A 27,966-nucleotide genomic window follows, 5' to 3' on the forward strand; every position below is an offset into this window, starting at 1 on the left:
CATTTTTTGTGTTATATGCAGGTGTTGTTTGCATTTTAATTATTTTTTTTTTGATGGACTGAATTGTCAATCATATGGGTTTCAGCAATCTGTCTGTTCGATCATTTGACATAGATCCCTAACAAATTTGTCCATTGAAAACCTACCTACCAACCAACCATCCAGCCAACCAAGGTATATTCGTAGGGGATATTATAAGACAAAAGGCAAAGGAATAAACTGCTGTGCTTTAATACTGTTTGGTATTTCAGTTACTAATTTAGGAGTTTACCACAGCAATATGTAGAGAAGTGAATTTTCGTGTGTTCAATTTTCAATTCATAATGCAAACTTTTCATCTTTGTATGGGTGAGTGAATACCCCGACATGCCTTTTCAAAAATCACTATGAATAAATAACAAAAGAACAATTCATAATGTTAAAACCAATCCTAGTGATTGTGTATCCAAGCCAGAAGAACATGATCTCCAATAAATGTAATGCACAGAAGACTAATTGGAAGGGGTAAGAAGAAAATCTGCTTGAGTAAAATAGAAATGAGTTTCCACTGACTCCACCAATAATGCTGTGCTTTATCTCAAGCAACAGCACAGTTATCCTACCAAGAACAAAGTTCACCAAAGAGAAGGCAAACCGGGCGATATCATAACCCCACTTTTAGCACCTCAGATAAACAAAGCTCTTTGGATATTTCCTGAAACAAGCCAGTTAATCTTTAAAGCAATAATAAATGAGGCATTAAAAGAGACATATTCCTTGATGTATGCTTATCTCAGTGTGGGAAACCTAGATAATAGAGCTGTATTCAGTTTCTTTTGATGTCTTACTTCATCAAATCAATCAGACAAACCAAGCTGGCTGCCAGGCAAAGAACAGTTTACAGGAAGGAAACAGTTTTCCAGGTTTTGTACATGAAACCAAAAATAAAGAGCTTTAGGTGACAAGATCACAGATTTGGTTTTGCCAGAATTCAGATGAAGGGCCATGAAGTTTAATCATGGTTGGAATTAATAACATGACACACAAATTAAGAGCAGGCAGACCCAGGAGAGTTGCCAGAAATGTCAATGGTTCATTCATTTGCAAACTTGATAATACTGGTAATGCAGGATCATAAGTCTTCTTTCCTCTCCACTTCTCAAACCTCTCCTGATTGAAGTTCATATATTTCAATAGATGCATCACATTTTGATCCACTGGAAAGCATTAACCAGAGGTCTATACTACGTAGCTTCAAATTAATGAAACAGTTGTATTTATTTTTTAACATATCTGATTCAACTCTGCTGGGTAGAGCTATTACCCAGAGCAAACTCACATAGAAGGAAAGCTCTAGAAAATATCATCATAAAAGTTCCAGTAGTAAGACCTGACATGGTAAGTGGATAGGTATAAAATATATGATATGCTGTGAGATTGTATCACTGTGCAGTGCTGCAGGGAAAGCAAGTGAAGTACAAAATATCTATTCAGATAACAGTGGAGGAAGTTATGCCTAGTCCAGAGATTATAAAACTACTAATCCATGAAAGCTAAGGCAACACCTTGATAAGACAGATGGTCTTTCAGCTAAATGTTTCTTTAAAGTAACAGGCATAAATGAAGCAAATTAAAATGCAGATTACTGGTGTTAGCTATACCTATCTAAAAAGCATATATCTCGACTTTATATGAAAAAGCCTGCCTCTTCCAGTTGAGCTCAATGGAATGAAAACATTTTAGTATGGATGCCCAAACTGTGATCACATCAAGCAGCAGACAGAGGATGGAGTAAAGCACCAAAACAGGTTAGTGGACTTTCAAGGCCTCTGGTGAAAATATGGGAAAACAAGCAGAAATACCAACTAACAAGTAAAGGCAGTGCTCAGAACTGGATATATTGTCTGGGACAGGAAAATATAAGCCCCTCTGTGCTTTGTTTGCAGCACAGTTACTGATTATTAGTGAAAAAATAATTGAGAGATTAGACACAGTTGTTAAAGACACTGCTGAAACTGTGGCACCCGTGGAGAAACTTGTGCAATGTTATACCCAAATTGTGACCGGATTCACGGCACTGAGCCCAGGAAGGCACCTTTCAAAAATTTATGACTTAAAAAAGCAAATACTACACCCTGGAAGAAGAAGAAACAAGACCTCACACCCATTATGAAGGAGGCATCTCTCACTTAATATCACCTTCTCAAAGGGTGTACAGCTTTGTGGTAGATTGTGTACATGTGCTGAAAAAAAACATTGACTTCCCAATTCTCAGCAGAATGACAATGCTGAAGACAAAAACAGCTATTTGAAAAATAAGCTAAAAGTTAAAAATCACAATAAAAGGCTAGAAGGAAGCTACTTAACTTTGAGAAAAGATTCTGCTACAAAGGAATGGTGCTCTACCAGTTTAGAAACAATTCAAAAGGTTCCATTTGTTTTTACAGGCTTCCTTTTAAACTATCTTCACAGCATAGTAAAACAAACCAGCATCAGTCCTTTGAGTTAAATTAAACTGCTGAATTCAAGACTCAGACTTATTTTCATGGCTGTGGTAAGGAAAATTGTGACTTTAGATGGGTCAGACTTGCTGTTTTGGTTGATCCATCATTATAAATACTGAAGAAATGCTGAGCACACATTGGTATAATAAGTTAAAAAAGTATTTCTGAAAAATAGCATTGTGGTGTGCCACCACATTTAACTGGATAAGCCTAGAGGCTGATTCCATAAATGTGTGTACAACTCCAGCTGCTTCTTGTGTTTAGGTAGGAATGCAGATAAAGGACTTAGGCACCCAGGTGAAAGATGGACTATGATGAATTAGTGCTTTATTTGTTGATATTTTTAAAATATGGAAAAAGATTTATTTTTGTTTAGGCACTGTTTTAATGCAACTGAGATTGACATTGTAAGATGTCTCACTGACAGGACAAAAAAGATAATGTAGCAGTAAATTATTAGTGTGTCAAGCACAGACTGACATTGGTTTCCATGTGCTGTGGCAAACAGTTCAAAATGAATGACAATACAGAGCTAGCTGCTGGAAATGGCAAATACCATTGGTAAACACAGCAAATTGTACAAGCACAGCATTCCACATCAGAAGGAGGCATGATAATATAGCTTTCATATGTAGAATGTAGAAAGAGGTGGGGATTCCAGTGTATAGTAGTCTATCTAACATTTTCATTAACAATCATACCAGGCAAAGCTGGAAATGCAAATACCATTGGTACATACAATTATGTAGCTGCAGCAGGGATGTGATAAATCAAAATTATTTCATATGTAATGATAAAATAAAAAGTCAGCTACAGATGTTAGCTCCCAGATACGTCTCTATTTTAGGGATAATAAACATGGAAAATGTCATGGGGAAAAATGGCTCCTGACAGTACTAATAGCAGTGTTCGCAGAAAGATGTTTTCAAGATGACTGAACAATAAGCATACTCGTGCCAGTGTACAAGAATGAAGGGGACATCCACAACTATGGGCAGTACAGCGGCATCAAACTCCTATCACACTGCATGAAAGGTCTGTAGAGGGTGATTGATAAATGGATATGCAGAGTAGTAGAATGTAGGATGGGAGATGAGCAGTTTGGATTCAGATCACGATGCAGCACAACTGACCCAATGTTTGCGGAGAGACAGATACTTGAAAAAGCTACAGATTAGGCAGTTCCTGGACTTGGAGAAAGCATATGACAAGGTCCCAAGAAAGCTGATCTGGGTAGTACTGTGGTGGCTTGAAGCCCAGAAACATTGGTAGAATTAGTGCAGGCTACGTACAAGGACCCAATGACTCAAGTGCAAACAATGTTTGTCCTCACAGAGGAGTTCCCAGTGGGAGTGAGTGTACACCAGGGTTCAGCTCTAAGCTCACTGCTGTTCATACTGGTGATGGACTGCATTAGCAAACAGGTCGGAGGGGGCAGATCTGTAGGCAGACGATGTGTCATTACAGGCAGACTCTGAGCTAGAACTTCAGTAAAGGTTAAAAAAAATGGAATGCAATACTGAAGGCACATGGGATGAAACTACGCACAGATAAGATGCTGATAATGGCAGCAAATTTGGGAAATCCAAAAAAGCTGAGAATGGAGACAGAAGGGAAGAGAATGGAACAGGTAAACAGCTTCAGGTATCTGGGAAGGGTGGCTGAGGAGAAGGAAAGTCTGAATGAAGAGCTCAAAGCTAGAATCAGAGGGTCTTCAGCCAACTGGCATAGAGTGTCGGGTATAGTCTATGACAGAAGAACACCAAAGAAGCTGAAAAGTAAGGTGTACAAGACAGTGGTGCAACCAGTATTACTGTATGGTACAGAAACTTGGGCAGTAAAGGCAGAACAGTTGAAGAAGCTAGAGGTGATTGAATGAAGTGCCTGAGAAGGGTGTAAAGATGCACACTGTGGGGCAGACAAAGACATGAGGAAATAAGAGCAGAAGCCAAAGCAGCTCCAACTGCAAAAAAAAGATCAAAGAGAACAGATTATGGTGGTTTGGACATGTGCGGAAAAGCAGAAGACAATCTAGTGAGGAAGATTTGGGACAGACAGGAAGAAGGTAAGAGGAAGCGAGGACAACCAGCGAAGACGTGGATTGATTGTGTGAAAGAAGATATGCGACAGTCAGATATGAGTGTTGAAGAAGGCAGGAGTGTGACACTGAATCGAGAGAGATGGTGACAGTTAACATAATACTCCGGATACCATGTAGAAAAAAATGGGAAACACAGGGATGATTATGATGATGATGAAACATGAAAAATGTGTTTATTGAAAAATTTGATTATTTCTCTCAATTATGAAATAAGCAAAAGTAATTAGAAGGATGTTTACAAAATGTTTGTGGCATGATGGGGCACTGAGGGTATCAGAGAATACTGATGTGTAGATTTATGGAGGCGGGGAACAACATTCCAAAGTCCATATCACTATATTTTGGCGCACCCATTTTTTGAATTAACTGGATCTACAACAGAATAATTTTCATGGAATGACACTAGCCAGGATAATTTAGATATGAGACAGGGTGCCAATCAAATTCTTAATGGACAGTTTAAAACAAATATACTAGAGAATGCATTTCTAAATTATGACTGGTAAAGCTACCAAGCCTTCATACAATAAGGATGTTGTACCGTGGTGTACAATGAAATTAATTGTTTTGTACTAGCAGTAAAGTTTCTTTCCTTTAGAATACAATACTTTTTGCAGACATCCGTATTCCACAATAATGAATTATGAAGGCAACCATGTTATTTGTAATTAAGGACTTTCTATGTATTAAAGTAATACAAAATTATCAGATAAATTAGAACTAGAACATCATGGATCAGTATTCGAATACTTATAGACACTCTAATAACTGTAAGAAAACAGAGGGTGTCTCAAATTAATAGCTTGCCTTGTCAAACAGTTGAATTACTATAGTTGGAAAGGCAAAAGATAAAATATTTTAAAATGTATAGGCAATGGAAAATAATTTTTTTATGAAGTTAAAGCTAATCATGCCTCAACAGATAGAGCAATATAACTTAAAACACTACATGGGATAGACATTTCTTCAGTAAAAATTCACATAGCTAACTCAGGTATGTTGTTCAGGTACAGTATATGAAGCTTTTAACTGGTTGTATTAGATCATTGATGGGGGTTTAGTACTCATGTTATATAGCAGTGGGAACCCAATTAAGGATGATGTAATGTTGGTAACAATGGATCTGTGCTAGATTATACACGGTATGTTGAACCATGAGACCAGCAGATACAATTATTAACCACACTGGCAACAAAAAGATTAAATTTAAAAAAAATGGAAAGAACTTCCTCTGCTGTATTTTCTAATTACTTTCATAATCCAGTTCAAGGAATTTGGGTAGCTGAAGTCCATTCTGGCACTCAAGTGGACATGAAGATGATAAACTAATCCTGAAAGGGGCACCAAACGAAACAGTACTTCTACCAAATTTCCCTGAACTGGAATGGTGGTGTACATTACTTTTTTATTGTTGATTTTATGTATAAATATTTGCTTTAAGGGAATATGTGATTGACATTATAATCTTTCCTGGTTTATTACTTTAATTGTTGAATTTGTGAGTTTAAAGGGTTGATTTTTTTTTCTTATTGTTAATAGACAATGAATACACAAAATCAAACTGATTCTTTGGAATGACTCTAATTTATGCTAAAATTTCAAAATAAAGTATAAAACAGTTCAAGTAGATAAACAACCCCACGGCAACAATATCTTCCTAATGACTTTGGTTATGATGAAATGGTTACATACCTGAGGTTCAGAGCTGCACTCTTGAAATGCATGTGAGCTACTAGGCTTCTCTGTGGAAGATAGCTCTGGCCCTTTACGAGCAAATACTGGCAATGCTTTAAAGCAAAACAAAAACAAAATTAGCATATACTAGCAATGATATAGGCTCCTCCTACTCACATTCTCTCCTTCCAGCTTCCCTGATATCGTGTACACACTGTAGAAAGGAATACATCATCTGTGATAAGATATATTAGCAAACAGGAGCAAACAGGTTAGCCAGTCAGCTGCTCCATAAAAAGTAGTAGCAATGAAAAAAGAAGTCATGTACTCACCATAACATTCCATGTTTGTTGTCCTTGATCTCACCTTCCTTGATGGTTGGGTTCGGAGCCGATCCTCGGGCTCCAACTCTGCCACTTTCTAAAGCTCGAGAACTTCCACTGGCTCAAGGCTAGACCCTATACAAACATGCCTAGTGAGAGTTGCCCAGATCTCGTTTCAGATAACGCTCTTGGTCTACCCAACTCATAAGGCAGGAAGGGAATTAAGGCCTATATAGCCAAAAGATAGATGGTTCCTCTCGATCATCCAGGAGGGGGAGGAGGGTGGGATGCAAGAAGGAAGGCGAGATCAAGGACAACAAGCATAGAACGTTATGGTGAGTACATAACTTCTTTAAGTTATGTTGTCCCTATCTCGCCTTCCTTCTTTTTGTTTGGGACTGTATCCCCAGCTCCTTCTTCTTGGGTGACTCAATGGAGTGGAATCTTCAGGACCGTGGAATCAAAGGATGCCCTGTTCCAGGAGGCTACATCCACTTTGTAATTAGTGATGAAGGTATGGGGGTTAACCCAAGTAGCTGCCACACAAATTGAGTCTAAAGGCAGTCTGGCCTGAAATGCAGTAGAGTTAGACAAGGCCCTAGTTGAGTGTCCTCGATTTTTTTCCTGGCAGCTGTTTGTTCTGTGAGTTATAGATGTAAGTGATGGTGTCTGAAAGCCATTTTGATAAAGTTACTTTTAAGACTTAAGTTCCCTTTTTGTTTTCTGCAAAGGATACAAACAATTGGTCAGATTTTCTGAATTCCTGTGTCCTGTGCAAGTAAAAACATAACTGTCTATGAGCATCCAGTTGGTGGAGTTTATACTCTGCCTTGTTGCCATGATCTGGGAAGTTCTATTGAATGGTTCAGATTGGATTCTAAGCAAACATTTGGTAGGAAAGAGGGGTTGGTTCTGAGAGAAACCCTATCTTTGTGAAAAATTAAATAAGGGGGACAAATGGATAGAGCTTGTAATTCTGATACCCTACTACCTGGCAGTCAAGAAAATAGTTTTCCAGGTCAAGAATTTTAGAGAACAAGTATTAGCCGGCACCAACAGAGTAAGAATCAAGGCAGCTAGGACTAAATTTAGATTCCAAGAATATGGTGGTTGTCTTATTGAGGGTCTCAAGAGGATAGTACCTTTTAGAAAAGCTTTGCATAGCCTGTGGGACATAATGTTGGAGCCCATTTCTCCCACATGAAATCTGGAAATAGCAGCCAGCTGAACTCAGGTAGTTGCTGCTGCTGCACCTTGGTTAAAGGTTTCAGCGAGAAATTCGAGGATTTTGAAATAGATGCAGTAAAAGGATCAATACTATTTTTGGCTGCCCAAGAGGAGAACTGCTTCCATTTGCTAGTATAAAGTTTTCTCGTTGGGGATTTGTGAGAGGAAATTAAAATTTGTACTGCAGGGGAGATGTCAAGAAGCCTGGCTAAGGCGGGAAGTGGAGGAACCAAGCGGTCAGCTTGAGGGTCTGTAAGGAAAGATGGAGCATGCCCAACTGATGCACCAGTAGATCTGAAACTGGGTCCAGGATCCAAGGTTCCTCCTGAAGATGGGGCCATAGAAATGAGGCCAGTAAGGTGCAATGAGTATTAGTTTGCAGCCCAAGGATGTGCAAGTGGTACTCGTGTTGTTGCCAAGTCCCATGAACAGTCTGTCCCAGATAATACCCCCTATGCTATCTGGGAAGCGTCGGTGGTCACTGTGGCCACTGGTTGGGGGAGGATGAATGGTCTGCCTATTGTCAGCTGCGTGGACTGAAGCCATCATTTTAGGGCCTTCTTGCAGGTCTCCATGATGAGAATTGTGTGGCATGGGTACATCTTGCATGGACCATTGAGCAAATAGGAGCCACTGTAATATCCTCATGTGGATGCGTGCCAAGGGAACTAGTGTTAATGCTGGTGTCATTGAGCCCAGGACTTTGACAACAAATCTCTTTTGAGTCTTTTTCCTCTCAATTAAGATTGTAACCTGGTGTTGAATGGTTGTCACCCTCTCCTGAGGCAATTTTGCTATCATGTCTTTGGTATCTAAATCTGCCCCTATAAATGTAATATACTGACAGGGCAACAAAGCAGACTTTGTAGTTTATAGTGATGCCTAGCTGAGAGCAGAGGCGGATTGTAGTGTCCCTTGCGTCGGTTATTCGATGCTCGGTGGTGGCAGTGAGGAGCCAGTCGTCTAGATATGGAAACACCCAGAATCCTAGATGCCTCAGATGAGCTGTGACTACTGCCATGCATTTGAACACCCTGGGGGCTGTGATGAGGCCAAAGGGCAGAGCTCTGAACTGGTAGTGACTGGCTCCCAGCCGGAAGCTTAGAAATCTCCTGGATCACCTGTCCACCTTGATATGGTAGTATGCATCTTGGAGATCGATGGGAGCACATCCAATTGTCCTTTCCCAGAAAGGGAAGTATGGACTGCAGTGTTACCATCCAGAACTGTCTTCTTGATAGACTTGTTGAGCCTGCTGAGATCCAGAATGGACCTCCAGTCCCCTTGTTTTGGTACTAAAAAGAACCTTGGGTAAGTTCCGGATCAGATTTGGTCTGCGGGAGCTTCTTGAATGACTCGTTTTTCTAGCAACCTTTAAACTTCTAGAGTTGCTTGTTCCCTTAGATTGGGTGGCACATCTGGGATGTATTTTTGTTTTCTGGGGAGAGGTGGCATGGAGAAAGGAATACTTTATCCTCTGGATATTACCGACTGTACGCATGTGTCTTCTATGATACTTTGCCAGGCTTCTGGGTACAGTGACAATCTGCCCCTGACTGGCTCCAGAGGTGGACAAACGGGCTTCCTTTCAGGAGCACTGGAAGGGCCTAACAGAAAACATATCTGTCGTCCTGACTCTTCGGACCCCCTCTGCCTCAAGGGTGGCATCTCCCATTATTATTCCCCCCTCTGTCCCTGGGGGAAAAATCACCACGTGCATCAAGCGAAGCTCCCTGGGATTTCCGGAACCACATTTTTCCACCTTTTTGACCTTTAGGATGAGGTCTAGTAGACACAGAAAAAGACACTCCCATGGCAGAGAGAGTCTTGACATCCTGCTTGCACCTGGTGAGAGTCTTTTACCTTGGGCTCGAACAATGACAAGCCATCAAAAGGGGCATTGGTAAAGGAGGACTTGAAGGGCTCCGCAAACTGACAAAGGCACATCAAGGAATGTCTCTGTAGGGCAACTCCTGTTTCTGCTGCACTGCTCGCTCCATCGGCTGCATAGGAAATAAGCTGCATGGAAGAGTTAACTACAGAAGATAAAGTCGCAAGCTGAGAAGCAGTTCTATCTGTAGCTCCTGCAGCTGTAGGATCCTGTAGGGTATCTCCTAGCTCTTTCAGGAGAATCCTCTGGAGATGGGTGAAATGGAATAAATAATTCAGTGACCCAAGGGTAAAGGCCGCTAAAGAAAAGACATGCTTCCCGTATCTATCCATCGTATGGGACTCCTAGTTTGGAGGATGGACAGAAGAAGTCTCTGCTAATTCCTTCTTTGAGGCTGCTGCAACCACCATAGCATCAACTGGCACACCCTTAGTTAGGAAAATGTTGTCATCTGGTGCAGGGATGAACTTATTGGGCCTCCGAGGAACTGGTTCCATCGATTCTGGGGAGCTCCACGCCTTCTGACTTACTATCCCTAGCAGTGGGTCAAACAGTGGAGTCACCCAAGAGGTGGAGGGTTGGGAACCAAATGCATCCAGGTACATGTACTAGTCTTCAGAAGGGGAAACGGATTTCCAGACACCCCTCTGCTTAAAGGATTTCCAGGATGTCTGAAAAAGAGACATTCTTAGAGGGTGACTGTTGGGACCCTTCTGAGTCCTCCAAGTCCGTGTCCAATGTCAAGGACTCAGGGGAGGCCAAGTGCTTCCTCTTGCAAGTCCTCTTCCAAGGGACCTCCTTCCAAGGGGTGCTCTGGAGAGGTATCAGAAGGGGGGGGGGTTACCAAAAGAGGCATCCTGGGGCACTGGTTCCCTATGCTTGTGGAGTAGGGGCAGGTTCGGTGGTGGATACTGGCCTGGAAGGGGAAGGAGCAGCTGGAGCCAAGGGTGGAGTAATCTGAGAGGACAGCACACTTCACATCTCCTCGAAGGCACCACGATCCTGGCCCAAAGAGCATAGAGATCTCCTCTGAGCTGAGAGTGATGGCTGAGGCCGATGTAGGTGCTGAACTCACCTGCACCAATGTTCCAAGTAGGACAGTAGGATCCAACAAGAGTACTACCTTGCTCTCCCCCCTAGAGCCAACGAGGGAGCATTGGCCCCCAGATCCCTCGAGAAAAGGTGGTATCGAAGGGATTGGAGCAGATGTTGGATCAGAAGGACCCATGGTCTTTGGATCTGATGGTTCCACCACAATGACCTCCATGCGCTCCTGCTCCGAGCTCAGGTGAGTCAGAGGAGGAATTGACAGGGTAGGTTGGATGGTCAGCTCCACTTCCATACGGGCTGGGCTCGATAACATTTTTTCCAAGGCTGGTGTTCTGAGAAGCCTCTTCACCACCCTCTCCTCATCATCTGAAGGGCTCCTGGATGATCTAGAGGAATGGGTGGATGATCGGTGACTGCCCGCCACAGACTGGAGAAGAGGAGACTGTGGCACGGAATGCACTGGTTCCAAGCAGTGGAACCTTGACCTTTTATGGCTCCTAGATGGTTCTAAAGATACTAATGGAACCGAAGGAGATAAAGCCTTGTCAGACCTGATAACTACTGGCTCCGACAAACTAGATGGTTTGTCTTTGCCCTTCAACGGTTCCAAGACCGGAGCCGACAAAGATGTCAATTTATAGGAATTGTCTGATTTTCCTGCCTGAGTCCCTTCCTTAGATGCCTCAAATGGCCCTTTCAACAATACCCTCAAAATAAGCTTGTTCTTGCGCTCCTGCAGGACTCTAGAACTAAAACCATGACAAATGGAACAAGAGTCCTGCAGGTGAACAGCTCCCATTCCAAACAGTAGACACAGCTGGTATGACCATCTGTAAGAGACATCTTTTGGGTGCAGGAATCACATTTCTTGAATCCAGAAGGCTTGGATTCTTCAGCAACTTCTTTGGACCCTTTTACCACACAAGATGGTAAAATAGAAAATATAGAGATACACCAGACAAAACACAGACAGCAAAAAGTTTTTTTTCTTTTTTTGTTTAAGGGGAAAGAAACAGACGGAGGAATAAGTAAAACGACAACTCCTCTGTCTGAGGAGATGCCTCTAACTTCAACGGCTAGCTCCTAGAAGAAAGGAGTAAGGGAGAGCCCTCTAACGGGCTGAAGGGTAGGATGAATCTTCTAACTCAAATTGATTTGTAAGATAGAAGGGGAGATGGTAGGCCTGAAAGAAAAGGGAAACAATGGCCTCAACAACAAACTGCAAGTAAACAAGCGATAGAGGTAGGGATAGATCCAAAACAGATTCTGCTAAGCTATATGAAAAAACTGTACTATCAAAAGGTAATTTTTACAGGAAATTACAAAGAAAATAATTCAACTTAGCCTGAGCCAGTCGTCAGCAATCCTGAAGCTTCAAGTGGCAAATGAGATCTGGGTAACTCTCACTAGGTGTGTTTAATAGGGTCTAGCCTCGAGTCAGTGGAAGCTCTCGAGCTTTAGAAAGTGGCAGAGTCAGAGCAGAGGATCGGCTCTGAACCCAGCCAACAAGAAGGAAGGCGAGATAGGGAGAACATATCAAGGGTTAAATGAAAGAATTTTACTTTTCCACACCTGGTCAAAAGTTAGATTCACTAAGGACTAAAACTGCAATGGAAAAATATACTCTCCTCTAAGCTGCATAAATCTTAGGCTGATTATAATAAGCAGATTGTGCAGGAGCTCTGCCTGCAGTAAGTAGTGTGGTGGGCATTGTCCTCCACTTAAAACACTGAGTTAAAGTAATTGTTCAATTCCCATTCCAAATACTTTGTTGAATTCAAAATGGCATTCATTCCTGCTGCACTCATCGATAATCATTCCTAAAATGTTTAGACTGTACATTAAGTATTTGATTATAAAATGAAAATGCAATATGCAGTTCCCCAGATACTCAAGTGAATTTAATGATTCTTATAAACAATTGTCTTATATTAAATCTTATCAAAATGAATTACTGACTGCAACCAAGTTTTTGGAAACCCGTATTAAGCAGTTAATTAGCCCAAACAAGACTTTGAAGTATTTTTGAAACAAGGTACAGGCTTTGAGCCTTAAACACAAGTTTCCTTATGTTCACAAAATGAACACAATTATTTTGTAACTTTTCACTGTGATCATAAAGGTAAGCCTCATCTAGAAAAACACACATGATATTAAAATGTAATGCTACAAAACAAAAAAAAAAATTTCTAAGTCATTTTTATCCCCATTAGCCTACCAACCATCAGTACTCCCACAATCAACTAGACTACTCTTTCCTACAATGGGGTAAAAGACATTGCCTGAGGCCATCATCCAGGCAGCCAAAGTCTTTTTTTTTTTTTTTACATTAAGTCTCAACCCTCCTCCTGGTGGCTGACATGAGCAACTCCATCACTATTGCAGCCTGCAGTGCTATAAGCATTTCCACACACATGTGCTGATAGGGGCTACCCCAATGGCTTGAGACCGTTGAGCATAAGTCTCTGGTCCTAGCCTTTTCAGTACCTTGTAAGCCTGCACTTGTATGGTGGAGACTGCCAACTAGAACCTCTAATCCTTCCCATCTTCCCCTGCTTGGCCCCTGTAGTGTCTGAACCACTAATTAAACTAGGCAATTTAGGTCACGGAGAAGGCTTCATACCAATATACCACAGATTCAAGAAAAAATACAGAAATAAATTCAACTACCAGCTGCACTGACAATTCCTTGTCCAACTTAAAGGACAGCAAAAGGAGGTAATAAAATTACCATTTTTGTCAGACAAAAATCATTTTTAGTTTGAATTAAGTTTTACTTTAATATCACACTGATGCACTTCCAGACATATGTTAAAGAGGAACCAAGTAAATAGACATTTTACATAGTTCTATTACAAGGGAAATAATACTTTATGATTCACAATGTAAAAGGATTTCAAGCAGATTTATTTTAGGTATAATACTGCCATGTAGCCATCCCAGTCAATTGTGTACAAGTAGAACACACTCAGTAGTGATAAACTGTATTACCATTAGGAAGAAGAAATGGATTCTGCAGCCCATAAGAAATTCAAGCTTGCTTCTACTAAACTATTTGCAAGTTTCAATAAACCATCCCCCATCCCAAACTCAAAACAGTTAATGCTTTCGAACTTATATTTTGGGTTACATGGCTACGCTTAAAAATGTCACGTGGTTGTTAGCCTAGTATACACTTATGAACTGTAATTACCTAAAACAATTATAGCAATTGAATGTTAGGACTACCAACAATTTAAAACAGGCAGTTATACCATAACAAGAAATACAAAATCCCAGTCTGTTTGATAAGCTGTTCTAAAGTGCCATAGAACAATTCTGTCCAAACTTATTTGCACAGTACAATCCTAAACACTAGAGCTTGCATTTTTGCAAGAAAATATGTCCCTACAATGGTATCACAAATTAACTAAAATATAAATGATACACTTTCAAATATTTTACTATATAAATACAATAAGCAAGTTTAGAAATTCTTTATGGGTGCATTCACTTCACATTTAGACTTCATCTTTATTTCAAAATAGCCCATCCAGGAGTACAGTTAACCACACCCATGCATGAATATTGTTTATTCCACTGTCATTTGTTGAAAGGAAATATATTTTTGGAGGGTCTGTTTTGATGCAATGCTACATTAAGAAAAAAATTATACAATTTAATTACACGTTAAATGGATAACTTAATAGGTCCCATATGATACACAAAACCTCTATCAATGCTATTTATAGACATAGCTGTTCTGCTCAATATGATAGCAATATAAATCTTCTCATTTCATCCTAATCTTGTGTAAAACTACATTCTGATGTTTTTTAGTGCATTACCTCTCAGAAAGAAACATGGGCTATGTTTAACTATGTCTAATGCTGCAGTTTAAATTTAGCTGTATGAGGTACAGTTGACAGTCAGCAACATACTTTCATGTTGCATATGCTTTCCCAGTGCCCAGCAGGACTTGTGTTCAAGTTCATATTTATTATAGTGATGCATTACTTGCACACTTGACAACACACAAACACACAAGGTAATATAATATGACCAAAAAGAAAACAAATGAAATCTGATTACATTAACAATGAGCATTTTCTCAGTAGAGCAAGACAACACATAGTAATAAAAACATGGCTTAACAGTTTCTAAAAGAGGGTAGAATATATCACTATACTGCTGCAAGTCTCTGAACCACTGTTACAAAGGGAACTGTCATAAAAGCAAATAAACCAAGCGTCTAGGCAAAGCAGTACAATAGTAATACCTAATCCATAGACCAAAAGAGTCAAAAATATGATGTCATAAAACCTACAAACGTTTCAACCACAGGCCAGTGACTAATAGCAAAAGAAACAAAACAAGCAAAAATAGCAGTAAAAGGTCCAAAGGCATGCACCTAAAGTACAACTGTATGAAGTAAGTAATGCAGAAAAAAAAAAAAAAAATCGGTGCAATGGGAAACCTACGGAATCGTCAACCTAGTGTCTTCCCTCTTAGACATATCAAAAGGATGTGACAACGCCTGCTCCATGAACTCTTCTCCGGAGCACTCTCCCATTCATCCCTTAGCTGGTTCCACAGCTATCTCACCAACAGACTCCAGCTTGTAAAATGGAAATGATATCTATATCTTTTAGCCTGTCTATGCTGATGTACCTCAGGCATTTATTCTTGGCCCTTCACTATTCAACGTATTCACTAATAATCTTCATAAAGCTGTCAAAGAAGCCTTCATAGTACAATATGCAGACAATGCCACACTCATATGTTCTTTACAATGTCTATTGCAACTCCACAAGATGACCCAGGACTCCTCCTCAGTTGAGGCCTGAGTAGATGACTACCAACTACTTTTAAATGTAAAAAAACTAATTAATGCTGTTTTTCCCAAATCTCTTTCAGCACTGTAACAATCCTTCAATGTCACATCAGCAAATAAGTCAACTGAAACAGTTTCCAACACAAAGCTTGACTACCAACTACTTTTAAATGCTAAACAAAAAACAAAAATCAATAATGCTGTTTTTACCCAAATTTCTGCAAGCACAGCAACAATTCTTTGATATCAAATCATTAAATAATACCACAACTGAAAGCTTCCAACACAAAGCTTCTTCATGTCTTAATTTAAAATATGATCAACACATCACTCAAACTAGTGAGAAAACTCACCCAAATTTGGGCTTCCTCTACAAAAACAAATCACTAACTACTCTAGGAATCCCTTAGCAACATCTTAGCTTCTCCCTTCAATTCTCTATGCAGCCCCCCTCCTAACTAACCTTCCCTCCACCTTAAAAATTAAACTAGAGGTTTGCTACAATAAAATAGCCAAGTCTGCATCCAGCTTACCAAACCATTCACACCACTGCCCACCACGAAAGCACCCACACTGGCTCAAACTACCCACTTACTTTACCTACTCCCAACTGCTTAGGGTCCACAAAATAATACACAAATCCAACACCTGTCCATCACTACAAAACATCCAAAAACACTACTTCCCTCCTAGGAATCTCCACTCACAGAACAAACATCTCCTGACCAGGACCAAGCCACATAACAGAGTAGCAGTCTCACTTTACTTGACCTGTGTTGCTGAGTAGTGGAACTCCATCCCATCTACCCTACAACAAGACAATATTACCACGTTTCAAACACAACTAAAACAATACCCAACTTCCTCATGGCTATGCTCGTGCTCCTATCCTGACTAAACCCATCTTTCTGTTTCTCTGCCATTACCTCTCTCTATCACCCTGACTCGCTCACCTTTCTTGTTTCTCTCTTTCATCCCCACTACTGCTATTCCGACTAACCGATATCCGTAATCCTCTCCTACTAAATCTCCTTCCTTAGCTACCTCATCGGCGTACCTATCTACTGTTATCTCAACCTCTCCACTATCAGAACTTTTTCTACTTCTGCTATTCTTGATTATTTCTGCTTATACCCTTCCTCCTCCTTTGTTTTCTGTTCCTGTTCTAGTGATGTTCTACCTCATTAATGTCATTTATACATATACTGAACCTATGTGCATTATCATTTCTCTTGTATTTCTGGCTATTACATGTTAACATGTCTTTGACTTATGCAAAATATAGCTTCTAAATTATATCATGAATGTCTTTACTATTCATCTCAATAATCCCTGCAAAGTAATGCTTAAAATGTTGAATTTTTGTTGTTTGCTGTAAATATGCATTTGATGTGGAGTTTTTCTCTCTGGGTCTCCAATCAAAGTGGGACTTGTTTACCAGTAAACTCTGACTGGGCACAAAAGACAATAAAATAAATAAACAAAACAAAAGGAAGGACAGTATGATGATGGATATTTACATTTCATGTAAGACAACATTTGAACACAATGATCTGGTGATCATAATAGTGCTTAAGAGGAGCACAATCATGTCCAACACTCACGTGCAATGTTATAAAGGATCTAGCATGATTAGGTACAGTTAAGCAACCAGAACAGATGTTTTCAGATGCAACAGTTGCAGTTCCACACCACTGTTCTCTCAGTTACTACATATAATAAAGTACCCAATCATGGGATTGAATAGCTGAGCTGCTGCTAAAACAGTACTTCATAGCTGTAAGAACTTTTATAACTTTGCAAGCTAATGGAACCTTGTCCACTGAGTTGAATCAATAATGACACTGCACTGCTTTTGTGACCCATTATTAAACAATGCCACTGCCAGCCATTAACAATGCCTCAGTAATTCACATGTAACACATCAACCATAACCACTGACCATTAACTCAAACTCAGTTTGGCATGTCCAAGCCTGTTCTGGCTGACCTCTACAGGAATGGGTGCATAACCCAAGCTACCTTGGGCCTGGTGGCATACCCCTTTAATTCTTCTTATCCAAGTCAAATGCACTTTGATATGGCCATCAGTAAAACTGGGGACAGCTGAAAGAGTCAGGACTGCTAAACAATGGGGGGAAAGAAGGGGGTGAAGCCATAAGGCCGCCGCCAACCCAGAATGTGTCATGCCTTTCTCCTCAAAAAAAAAACAGCCTCAAAACCAGGTACCATAGGTCATGAAAAAGAACCCAGTTGATACATGAATAATTCCTTAATGGCCAAAACAGTGTCTAAATTAAACAAGTCAAAACCAAGATTGTTCAAATGCTCATTTGTCCCCATCATAAAAATTAGAGTCCAGTCTGTCAAGATGCTTCTGTTAAATTATCTGAAATCCAATCTGATGAACCACCCACATAACTCTATGATTAATAAATCATATAGCAAACTCAATAGTGCTGGACCTGCTAGTTTCTTCACAATGGATTTTCAGTATGATGGAAGACTAAAACAAAACCAGGTTCAGATATAGCTGATGTAGCCTGTGCATATCATAATGTATTCTGACTAATAGAATTTTCTTAGGAGCCGAAGCCAGGTCATTATCCCCGAGGTGGACTACCAAAATCCTAGTTAAGGATTCCTCAGCTATAATTTGAAACTAGATCTCTCAAAATTGAAACCATTGATGGCCAGGAAACAAAAGGAATGTACTGCCCTTTTGTTAAGATCAAAGGAACCCAAAAGACCAGCCAGCAGACCAAAGCTTTGATTGCTGCTCTTTCTATAAAAGAATGCCCTAACAGCCAAATAACCTCCTTTCCTGAAACAGAAATAAAAATATGAATATCTGATGTATGACAAAAAGGTGTCAGACACCCACCTTCCTGTTTGGATAACCTTAATAGAATGTCCCTCCATAGCCAAGCCAGAGATGTGTCCTGTTCTGAAGGAAATGTGAATAGTGGATGCATCAGTTGCCCTTCAATGCCTTTTTGTAAGGAATAAGTTAACCTCCATCAGGTTAATTGGCCTGCCACTCACCCATATTAAAACTGGGCCTGATCTACTTCCCTCGGGAGTGATGCTGTGTAGTTATCTGAACCAGTGAACTGAGCAAATGGCCAACCCCTTCGCTTTGTCTAGTCAAACCTGATGCCCTCTGCCTGACTGATCCATCTTGGATTTCTTTACCCATATCAATATAAAATCTTTGTGGATAATGAGGTCCCCCCAACAGAGAGAGATTAGGTATTCACTAGCAGAAGGCACCTGGATATGACAATGTGAATAATGAAGCTAATGTAATAAAGGTACAGAAGTCTGTTAATGTTTTAAACAAACCCAAAACAATGATGGGAAGGAGTTGTCTCCCAATAGGTTTTCTAGAATCATAGGAAAACCCACAAATATTCTCCAGACCCTTAAGCAATCTGCCTGTCAGCCAGTGGCCAGACACTTCCTGAATACTCAAGGAATGTTCCAACCATACTAGAGCTGATAAGTGCACCCAAAGTGTTTTGGGGGAATCACCTGCTGACAACATGGCCTTTAGGAAATGAAGTATCAACTGCAAGCCCCAAATTCTGAGACAAGGGGGCAATGACCTATAGAAAGCAACTATGGGGTTATGATGACCAGGCAAATGACACTAGAGAGACAAATAAATCTGTAAACTCAGAACTAAAAGCCTAATAACAGAGTGAATCCACTTGGACCTAGAGGAACATTTATTGAGAGCATAAAAACCAAGGCATTGTCCTAATGAAAGACCACTCTCCTGTTATGTAACTTGTCCTTCCACACCAAGACCAACACCCAGATAAGGAAGATTTCCAGGAAAGTGATGTCCCTCCTCTCCTCAGACCAATTTTCTGGCCATTTTTCGGTGAAGGAGCTGCCTCAGAAGAAACCTCCCATACCACACCCACCTGCCACATCTGTAACATTAAGGTCACTGGAAGAAACCTAAGGGGCCTGCCAAAAATTACACCCCATTAAATTGGTTCAAAAACATAAACCATAGCCAAAGGTCATCCTTGGCCTTCTTGTTAGTTGGATGTAGTGATGTTTGAGCTTGTTCCCTTTCAATAAGTCCAAAATGGACTGAAGGAAGGTCCTGCCTGGAGAGGCTGCCCTGTAGACAAATTCAGCAAACCATGGAGTTCTATGATTTCTCCCCTGTGAGCTTTGTTAACCCCCAAAAATCTCCAAAGTATCTGCCGGACTTGTTGCAGTTAGTTCAATGGAAGCTTGAATGAGTTATCAATGGTATCAACATTTACACTCAAAGGTTAAGGCACTGCTGGGCCCTTCTGACTTATGGGACAACAGTATCCATAAATAAAAGCAGAACTCATTAAAGACTGACATGCCCTGCATAGCCCCTTCCTGACCCTCACCTACTATCAGGAAATCATCTAGGTAGTGGGCCAGTCACTGAAGAGGTGCTTGCTGCTGCCAACACCAATGCAAGGCAGTGCTGAACAGCTTGAAGTTAGCACAAGCCATAGAGCTCCCCATGGGCACTGCAGTTTTGAAAAAATGCTCCCTTAAACTGAAAACCTAAATAAGGCCACTCTTCTTTTCTCACAGGAAGAAGCCGGAAAGTAGACTGAATTTCCAACTTGCATAGACAGGGTTTAGAGGAACATAAAATGACCACTGCTGCCTGATCTAGGAAAGAGTAATATACCTTGGCCAGTTCTTTGTCAATAAAGGCATTGACTGATGCACCTGCAGGGTGCGACAGATGGTGAATCAAACTAAATTCACCATCCTGCTTCTTAGGAGCAAAATCAATAAAAGAAATTTTAACAGCAGGTTGGGGGTAGGGATGGAAAAGGGACCATTTAGCCTAGCAGCTGCTCACTCTAACATAGCCACAATTTCTTCATGCCCAATAATGGATGACAGATTATTAACTAGCTTGGAATCTAATGGAGTTGAGGACTCAATTGAAAACCCTTTGGAGAAACCTACAGTACGAGTGGCTGCCGCTGCCACCTTTTGATCTGGGTAATCAGACAATAGCTGGTTCAATTTATCTAGATGGATTGGGGAGTGGGACTGCTGGGGAATGCTCATGACCCATGCTGAAGCCCCCCATGGCCACAAAAAGGCTGATTAACTCAAGAAGAGATGTTACATCCCTCGCACCTAGGCCCTACCTCCAAATGGGTTGAGGGAATGTCTTATCTGCCCCTCCTAAGTATCCCTCAGCACCTGGAAGCAGGTTGACCTTTCCCACATCCCGAACACAACTAGATGAATTTGCAGGCTGAACACAGGCATTTGCCATGATTAAAGGCCCAGCAAAATTTTGTTTCCCCACTGTGACCACCCCAGCCATCAGTCTCAAAGGTGGCCTGCTTATCTAACATGGCACTCAGCCAAATGTCAGGGTGCCTTAAATCCCACCTGAGGGACTTAACTATGGCTTTCAGTTTTCTGAAACACTGATCATAATTTAACCAACTAGAATCCCCTTTGACATGACGTACCTCCTTTATAACTTCAAAGTACACTAGTAAAGGCAGGGCCTGACTGGGATCCCTTTCTATGATCACTCCCATAAACACAACAAAATCTAATGACCAAATATCCCAGTTCTTAACTGCTGCTCTGGCTGATACCATTTTACTGATGGCTACCAAGGCAGCCATCAAGTCCTTATTAGTAGCATTGTCAGCATCCAAAATGCTCTTAATTCCCTCAGTATCCACTAAGTCATATATCTCTACAAATTCCCCTTTGAGCATCTTTTCTTTAACTTTAGTGGGGTTGTGTGCAGTAATGTTACTCTGGGGAACTGGAAAATGAAAGGTCAATGAAGCTATGGGGGACACAAACTGGGGAACAAACCATCTAAATGGGACAAGACATCACTCAAACCACTAACCTCCTTGGACTCCCTATACAAGTTGGTTAATGATAGGATTGCAATTTGACCAGAATCAGTACTTCCTCCCTCCCCAGGATCAAGAGCTGTGAAAGTACCAAAATTGCTCTCCAAGGTTAAGTAAAGGAGCCTGCCAAAGAATTTATAAACTCATTCAAACAATCCTCATGGGACTTGACCTCTATCATTAAAACTTGGTCCTGCTGTCCCCCCGGAGTCATTACCTTAAGAGTCTGATTAGACTTCAGACTGGAGTGGAGGGGTGACCCTTCGACCAGAGTAATCAAATCAGAAAGCAGACCTTGAGCCTCTTGGGACAGAAAGCCACCTATCCTTAAAAGGTTCGACCATAGTGGAACCTAAAAAAACAGAGTTAATAAGGGGGAAATAGAGAGGCAGCTGTAGAAAAATACAGACTCCAAAAGAAAACTGCAAACACTCTGTATCCTGGATGTTCTTCTGGTGCAAAGTTTAGAATGTAAACCCCTAGCATGCTTAACCTTAAGATTCGTGCCTGACATGAGTGAAATACTCCACAGCACAGAAAAATGAAATACTGCTGCTGGGTTTATGGAATGCTGCTCCATTCTCACACTAAATTCCTCACAGCTACAAGATCCACTGGACCTGCAACCATCCCTGCCTTGATAACTGAGGGGATAACCAGATACAAACACCTACTCATTGGACAGAGGATCCCTGGAAACCACACTAAAGCAAAAATGCTACCATGGATGCTGTGATTTGGATAACTTAACTGGACTATACCCAAAGAATGACATCTATAAAACAAGATACTGAGAAAATACAATGCAACAACTACCCAGACAAATACCACCTGTCGGCACCCTTCGCAGCAAAAAAAAAAAAAAAAAAAACCTACTGCCTAGGGCTTCCAAAAATCAAAATGGTGCTCTAAAAGAGACACTTAACCTCAGTAAATCTACCATAGTAGAAAACAATAAATGATTAAATACTACATTGTACCTGTAAAGCTGCAACATGGATATCTGTAAATTATCTTATTAGAACCATTGCAACCAGTACCCAATACAAATTAAACTTAAATAGATGCTAGAATACATTTTTAAAAATTGTTATGCACTTCAGAAGGCCAAGTCTGTACTCAAATGGCTATACATTATATATTGTGCTTTACTAACCTCACCTACATTAATTACCCAGGAATTTCATATCTCGTGCATGAGAGGTGAAAATCTTAATGGCACCAACTGATCAATAAGAAAAGTACTCTGCAAGTATAACTATCCAAGTTATCCACACTATAAACTTCCTCGCTGAAGCTGTTAGTAAGGTGTTATAGTTCCAGCATTACCCATTTGCTTCACATTAAAAGGGGAGTGCTCCTTATTTAGAGAATATACAGCTTAGAGTTAGAAAAATTAAGATTTTCTAAGAAGACTCCACTAAATAATGATCTCCTACTTAGAAAGTTGTTAGAATACTAGTATAGCAGGCTTTTGTGTCAGCATGCACTTTCTGAACAGAAAGTAGAAAACTCAAACGCCTGTCATTATTTAGTGATTCACTCCTCAATGATAAGCCATAAAACCACAAACTCCATAAGGAACAGACCAAAAATATGAGGCAAAAATCCAGACACTATGAAAATCTGGACAGCCAAAAGGTATGCTTGCACTAGGTATGTGTGTGTGTGTGTGTGTGTGTGTGTGTGTGTGTGTGTGATATATATATATATATTTTTTTTACTATTTATTTATTTTTTTATACACAGAACCCCTGCACTCCTAAGGTGAATATCAGGGTGCCAAAGAGCCACAATGGTGAGAAATACCTTCCCACATGGCCACTACCAACTGGCCCCACCTAAAAAATATTCCATTGTCGAGCTGCTGATGAATCAGCCCAGGAGAAGCATGTTACTCACTTAAATCAGGCAAGCCAAGGCCCTCCCCAAAGACTGGAGCTCATAGACAACACAAATTACAGATAAGTCACCTTTTTCTGTAAGGAGATCTGATTCTTAGCAAGATTTTCTATTTCCTGGTTGCTGTCTGGTGTGTACATGGGAAAACCCCCACCCTGAATCAGCTATCTTTAATGCCTTCTAACCTGTTCTTGTTTTGAAGGTGGACACTGCTGTGCTATTTAACATTTATTTGCCAATAGATCTGCTCATCTGCATGGATATTGGCAGGTCAGAACAAGAGTACACAAGTACTGGTGTGAAGCTTCTTCAGCCTGCACATGATTAGCACCATTTGGTAAAATGCAGCGTTAGCAGTTAGAGCACATGCACTAGACAAAAGTAAATGACCATCTGCAGTACAAAACAAAATTAAAAAATACAGAAAGAGTGCATAATGAAAACTATATCCTTACACCATAACAAAAGTGTTTTCTCCATTTAAGTATACACATTTTAATGTGTGCTTGTACAACCAGTGACTGTGTACAGTGTAGCTCATCCAGCTGCAGAATTAAAGTGTAGAGTGCAGGTTTATGTGGCAATGAATGCTAAGGATGGCAATATTTGGATGTGTTTAAAACAACAACCCATAAGATTTTTTAAAATGTTTGGAAATTACAATGGTAATCCTCAGTGACTACTGTTTCTCTGTCTTGCGAGTCAGACTGACAAATGCTACTATTCAAGAGGGTAGCAATTTCTTTATGCATACCAGGGATCCAGTATTATCATCTGAAGTAACTACAGTGTGAGGGAGATACAAGTACAGTGCATTACTATAGGACAGACTGGGAGCAAACATTGTCAGCAAAGGGGTAACTGGCTTTTTTCTAATTTATTACTTTATATAGATTATTTTACACCTTATATAATTAATTTCAATACAGGTTCGCTCTTCAAGACTACACAGCAAATAAGTTAGAAACCTTCTCATTTAACAAATTACATATGTAAATAAATGACCAGACAAATAAATACAATGAGTTGACAACAGTTATATAACCATATATGAGACTGCAATATAACCAAAAATGGGGAGCATCTCTCACTGTACACAAAAAATAAGTAAGACAACCAAATACTAAGTGATACAATGCCAAACACAGAAAATAAAAAGAATGCCTTTCAGAGGTTGCTGCACTCCATCTGATAATAAGAGTCACTTTTAATGAGAATACATGATGCATTACAATTGATGCATAATATTTATGGGTCCATCAGAAACTAAAAAGTCCTAGTAATAAAGATTTCATAACTAGAAACAATATTTTTTTTCCTCAGCAGAAATAACAAAAATATTCCATTTATGTATTTATGTACATGTGACCGACTAAAATAAAGAATGTAGCATAGAGAATAAAAATGCAGGCAGTGATAATTTATATATATATATATATATATATATATATATATATATATATATATATATATATATATATATATATAAAATTGTCATGTGGGAGTATTTATTTATAATTGCTTACAATACATAAGAGCACCTCGCTGATCCTCTTCAAGAGGAATCTTGATGAGTGGATGGGAAATAGAAAATTCACCCCAGGGATAACTCCAGTGGTTCTACTTGACAGAGGCACTGGAAACTAAGGTCAGGTGGCATGATGCCAGGGTAATCTTATGGCTAGGCTTGTAAAGGCCAAAGGGCCATCAGCCTAGTACACACCTATGAACAAGAGTATCATCACACTCTTGCTTGTTCTTGATTCAGAACTACTATTGGGAAAGAATATTAACATAGTTGGGTCCCTCCACTTAGTATCACCTGCCAACAGAGGTCAGGCAATAGCAAACATTTCCAACATTTAAGAGAAAAGTAAAAGACCTAACAAATATAGTCACCTGTATTTGCTTTCTGTGTAATGATTAAAAAAACACGGTCTCACCATGTCTTACAAAACAGTGTTTTCTAGAATGTTCATCCTATAGACGTGCTTTTGTGCACACACATTCATAAAAATGGTTTCGTGTATTTTTTTAGTATTTTAATTCAGTGCAATTATTACAGTTTTATACGTTTTTCCCTAATGGCCCAGGTTTTGGCTGTGAAGGATCCATCGATCAGTCCACCTACCTCATTATTAAATTGAAAACAAATAGAAAACTAGTACTCTGATCAAGAATAACCATTTGCAGGCACAGCCCGGGTGAAATTATTTCACAGTCAGCAAGTACAGAAGTAGTTAACTTACAATAAGAAAAGCATTACAAAAAGAAAAGCAATACAAGCAATAAAATATAAACAGTAGGCATGTAGGTTCAACTTAAGTCCTCAAAGGAGAGCTTTACAGAGGTTTGTTTGTGTCTTTCGGCTTTTCCCGGTTAGGGGTCGCCACAGCAGAACTCCGGTCCGCTAATGATTGGCAGTAGAGTTTTACATGCTGGCTTGCCGGGCCTAATGCACAACCTTCAATGAAGGAACGCCCGTTCACACATGTCGCCACACAGAAGACGCTCTGAGAATCGAACGGGCAACATCTAACTGTGAGGCGACAACGCTACCGCAGCACCACCACCGCAGTATAGCTTTACAGAGGTACTGTGACAATATACAGGTTTCCAAGTAAAGAATGTTGGGCATTGTTGTATATCTGAAATAAAGCAGAAATTGGTGATGCAATCAAATGTCCTATCAGACAATGACTTTAGGTTCATATTAATGAAATACTACCACTGCAATGTGTGACATTTAGCAAGGCCACCATCTACAGTTCTGCATTTCAAACACAGAACAATGCCTAAATACTGAGAAATTATTGCATTCTGCTTCATACTCTAAAGATAGTATTTACATTAAAGTATTTATTGTGTCAAGTTGGGTGGGTAGGGGAGGGCAAAATGTGTTTCACCCTTTTTCCTTTGAGGGTAGACCTTGCCTGTGTTTGTTAAATGTGGAACGTATTATAATCCGGTTTATAGATTTAAGTTAATCTAGATACAAAATACCAATGCAAGGCTAGCAGGGCTGCATATTACAAGGCTGAATAAAAAGACCTATTTATAAACTCTATTATTCATGAAAGGCATTTCAGTGTGTATAATCCCCGAAATGTCATACAATGTTGAAAGTAACAAAGCTTAAATCAATGGTAAAACTGAGCATTATTACTTAATTGGAAACTGGAATAGTTGCACAATATCTGTATAAATCAAGCATCCTCTTGCATGCTGCTTACAATATGACAGATAAAAGTTAAACATTTTTATTACCAATCATGTAAAACACATTTATTTTGCTCCTTCTGATCACAGTCTCTTATTAAAATAAAACATGAGAAGTTTCTTCTAGTTATGGGTAAATTAAACAATCTAGGAACTCCACATGCAATGGTACCATAAATCACCAACAAGTCTTAAATCAACAATTAACAAAAAAATAAATCTATTAACAAAGACGAGTTTTGCTAAATTCATTGTTTCTTCTCAAATGGAACCCACATCTTTTTAAAGGTTGTTCTACCAATCACATTTGACCACTTCAACATGTGAGCAACCAGTGAATTAACAAAACTTCTCCTTTAAAAGTATATTCAATGGCCTGATTCTAAAATACTTGATCTCGGTTTAACCAAATTATTCTGGAGCAAGCCTGCTTTACAGGTAGGCCTTACACTGAAGAAAGTAATTTATTCTGACAGCAAGGACCAGAATCCGAAAGAGTTGCTCTCGGTGTAAGTGACTTGCGTCAGTTTAAGGCCCATCTATAAAAGGCTTGCTACACAGACAAAATTCCATAATGCCTGTTCTTAGCCTGATCTCAGAGGAAGTGGACACACACTAAGAGTAAGTCTTTTGGAATTGAGGACCAAGTATATTGGAATCTGACCTATGGCATTCAGCTCTATTCATATTCCTATCCTGTTTTAATAAATCACAGAAAAAAAATTACTATATATGTGTGTGTGTGTGTGTGTGTGTGTGTGTGTGTGTGTGTGTGTGTGTGTGTGTGTGTGTGTGTGTGTCTGTGTGTGTTTATGTATACATATATTTATATATATATCTATATACATATCTCTCTCTCTCTCTATATATATATATATATATATATATATATATATATATATATATATATATATATATATATATATATATATATATATATATATATATATATATATATATATATATATATCACATGCACACAGATTACATTCAAATCTCCCATCTGTCTGAACTAGCAGATTTCACAGTCTATACAGAATCTAAATTCAGTAAAGTTCGTGTAGATAAAGCAACCTGTAAAACTACAATGCAAAACAAAGCTGTGAAAAAATTATAATAAAAATATTAGTTAATAATCCATGATATCAAACAGAGTAATACCTTTCCAGTTATGTTACTGATGTTAGCTGGCTTCACATAGAAATTAAAAGACTGTTTTTGGTAACAAAACAGTAGAGTCTTTGCAATCTCAGCAGATTCTCATCAGCAATGACATCCACAACTGCAGAATGCCTCAGCCACTAATTTTATTAAAATACATTCTAATGAATAAATGCTCAGAAACAATCCAAGTATGAGTAGGAACAAATGGCTA

The 27,966-nt window shown here is 39.6% G+C and overlaps 1 protein-coding gene across 10 annotated transcripts in view; it reads right to left on the reverse strand.

Moving 5' to 3' along the window:
• The window catches only part of LOC122815864 (F-actin-monooxygenase MICAL2-like), a gene marked incomplete at its 3' end in the record, with an annotated part of 2,588,394 nt that overhangs the window by 253,652 nt on the left and 2,306,776 nt on the right, over nt 1-27,966 (reverse strand). For all 10 annotated transcript variants that reach the window (XM_044088691.1, XM_044088682.1, XM_044088687.1 and 7 more), the window contains 1 exon segment: nt 6,277-6,371. In XM_044088691.1, the coding sequence (XP_043944626.1) occupies nt 6,277-6,371 (95 nt within the window).

The sequence above is a fragment of the Protopterus annectens genome, chromosome 11.part0, assembly GCF_019279795.1.
Source record: "Protopterus annectens isolate FY-2018-M chromosome 11.part0, PAN1.0, whole genome shotgun sequence".
Classification (NCBI taxonomy): domain Eukaryota; kingdom Metazoa; phylum Chordata; order Ceratodontiformes; family Protopteridae; genus Protopterus; species Protopterus annectens.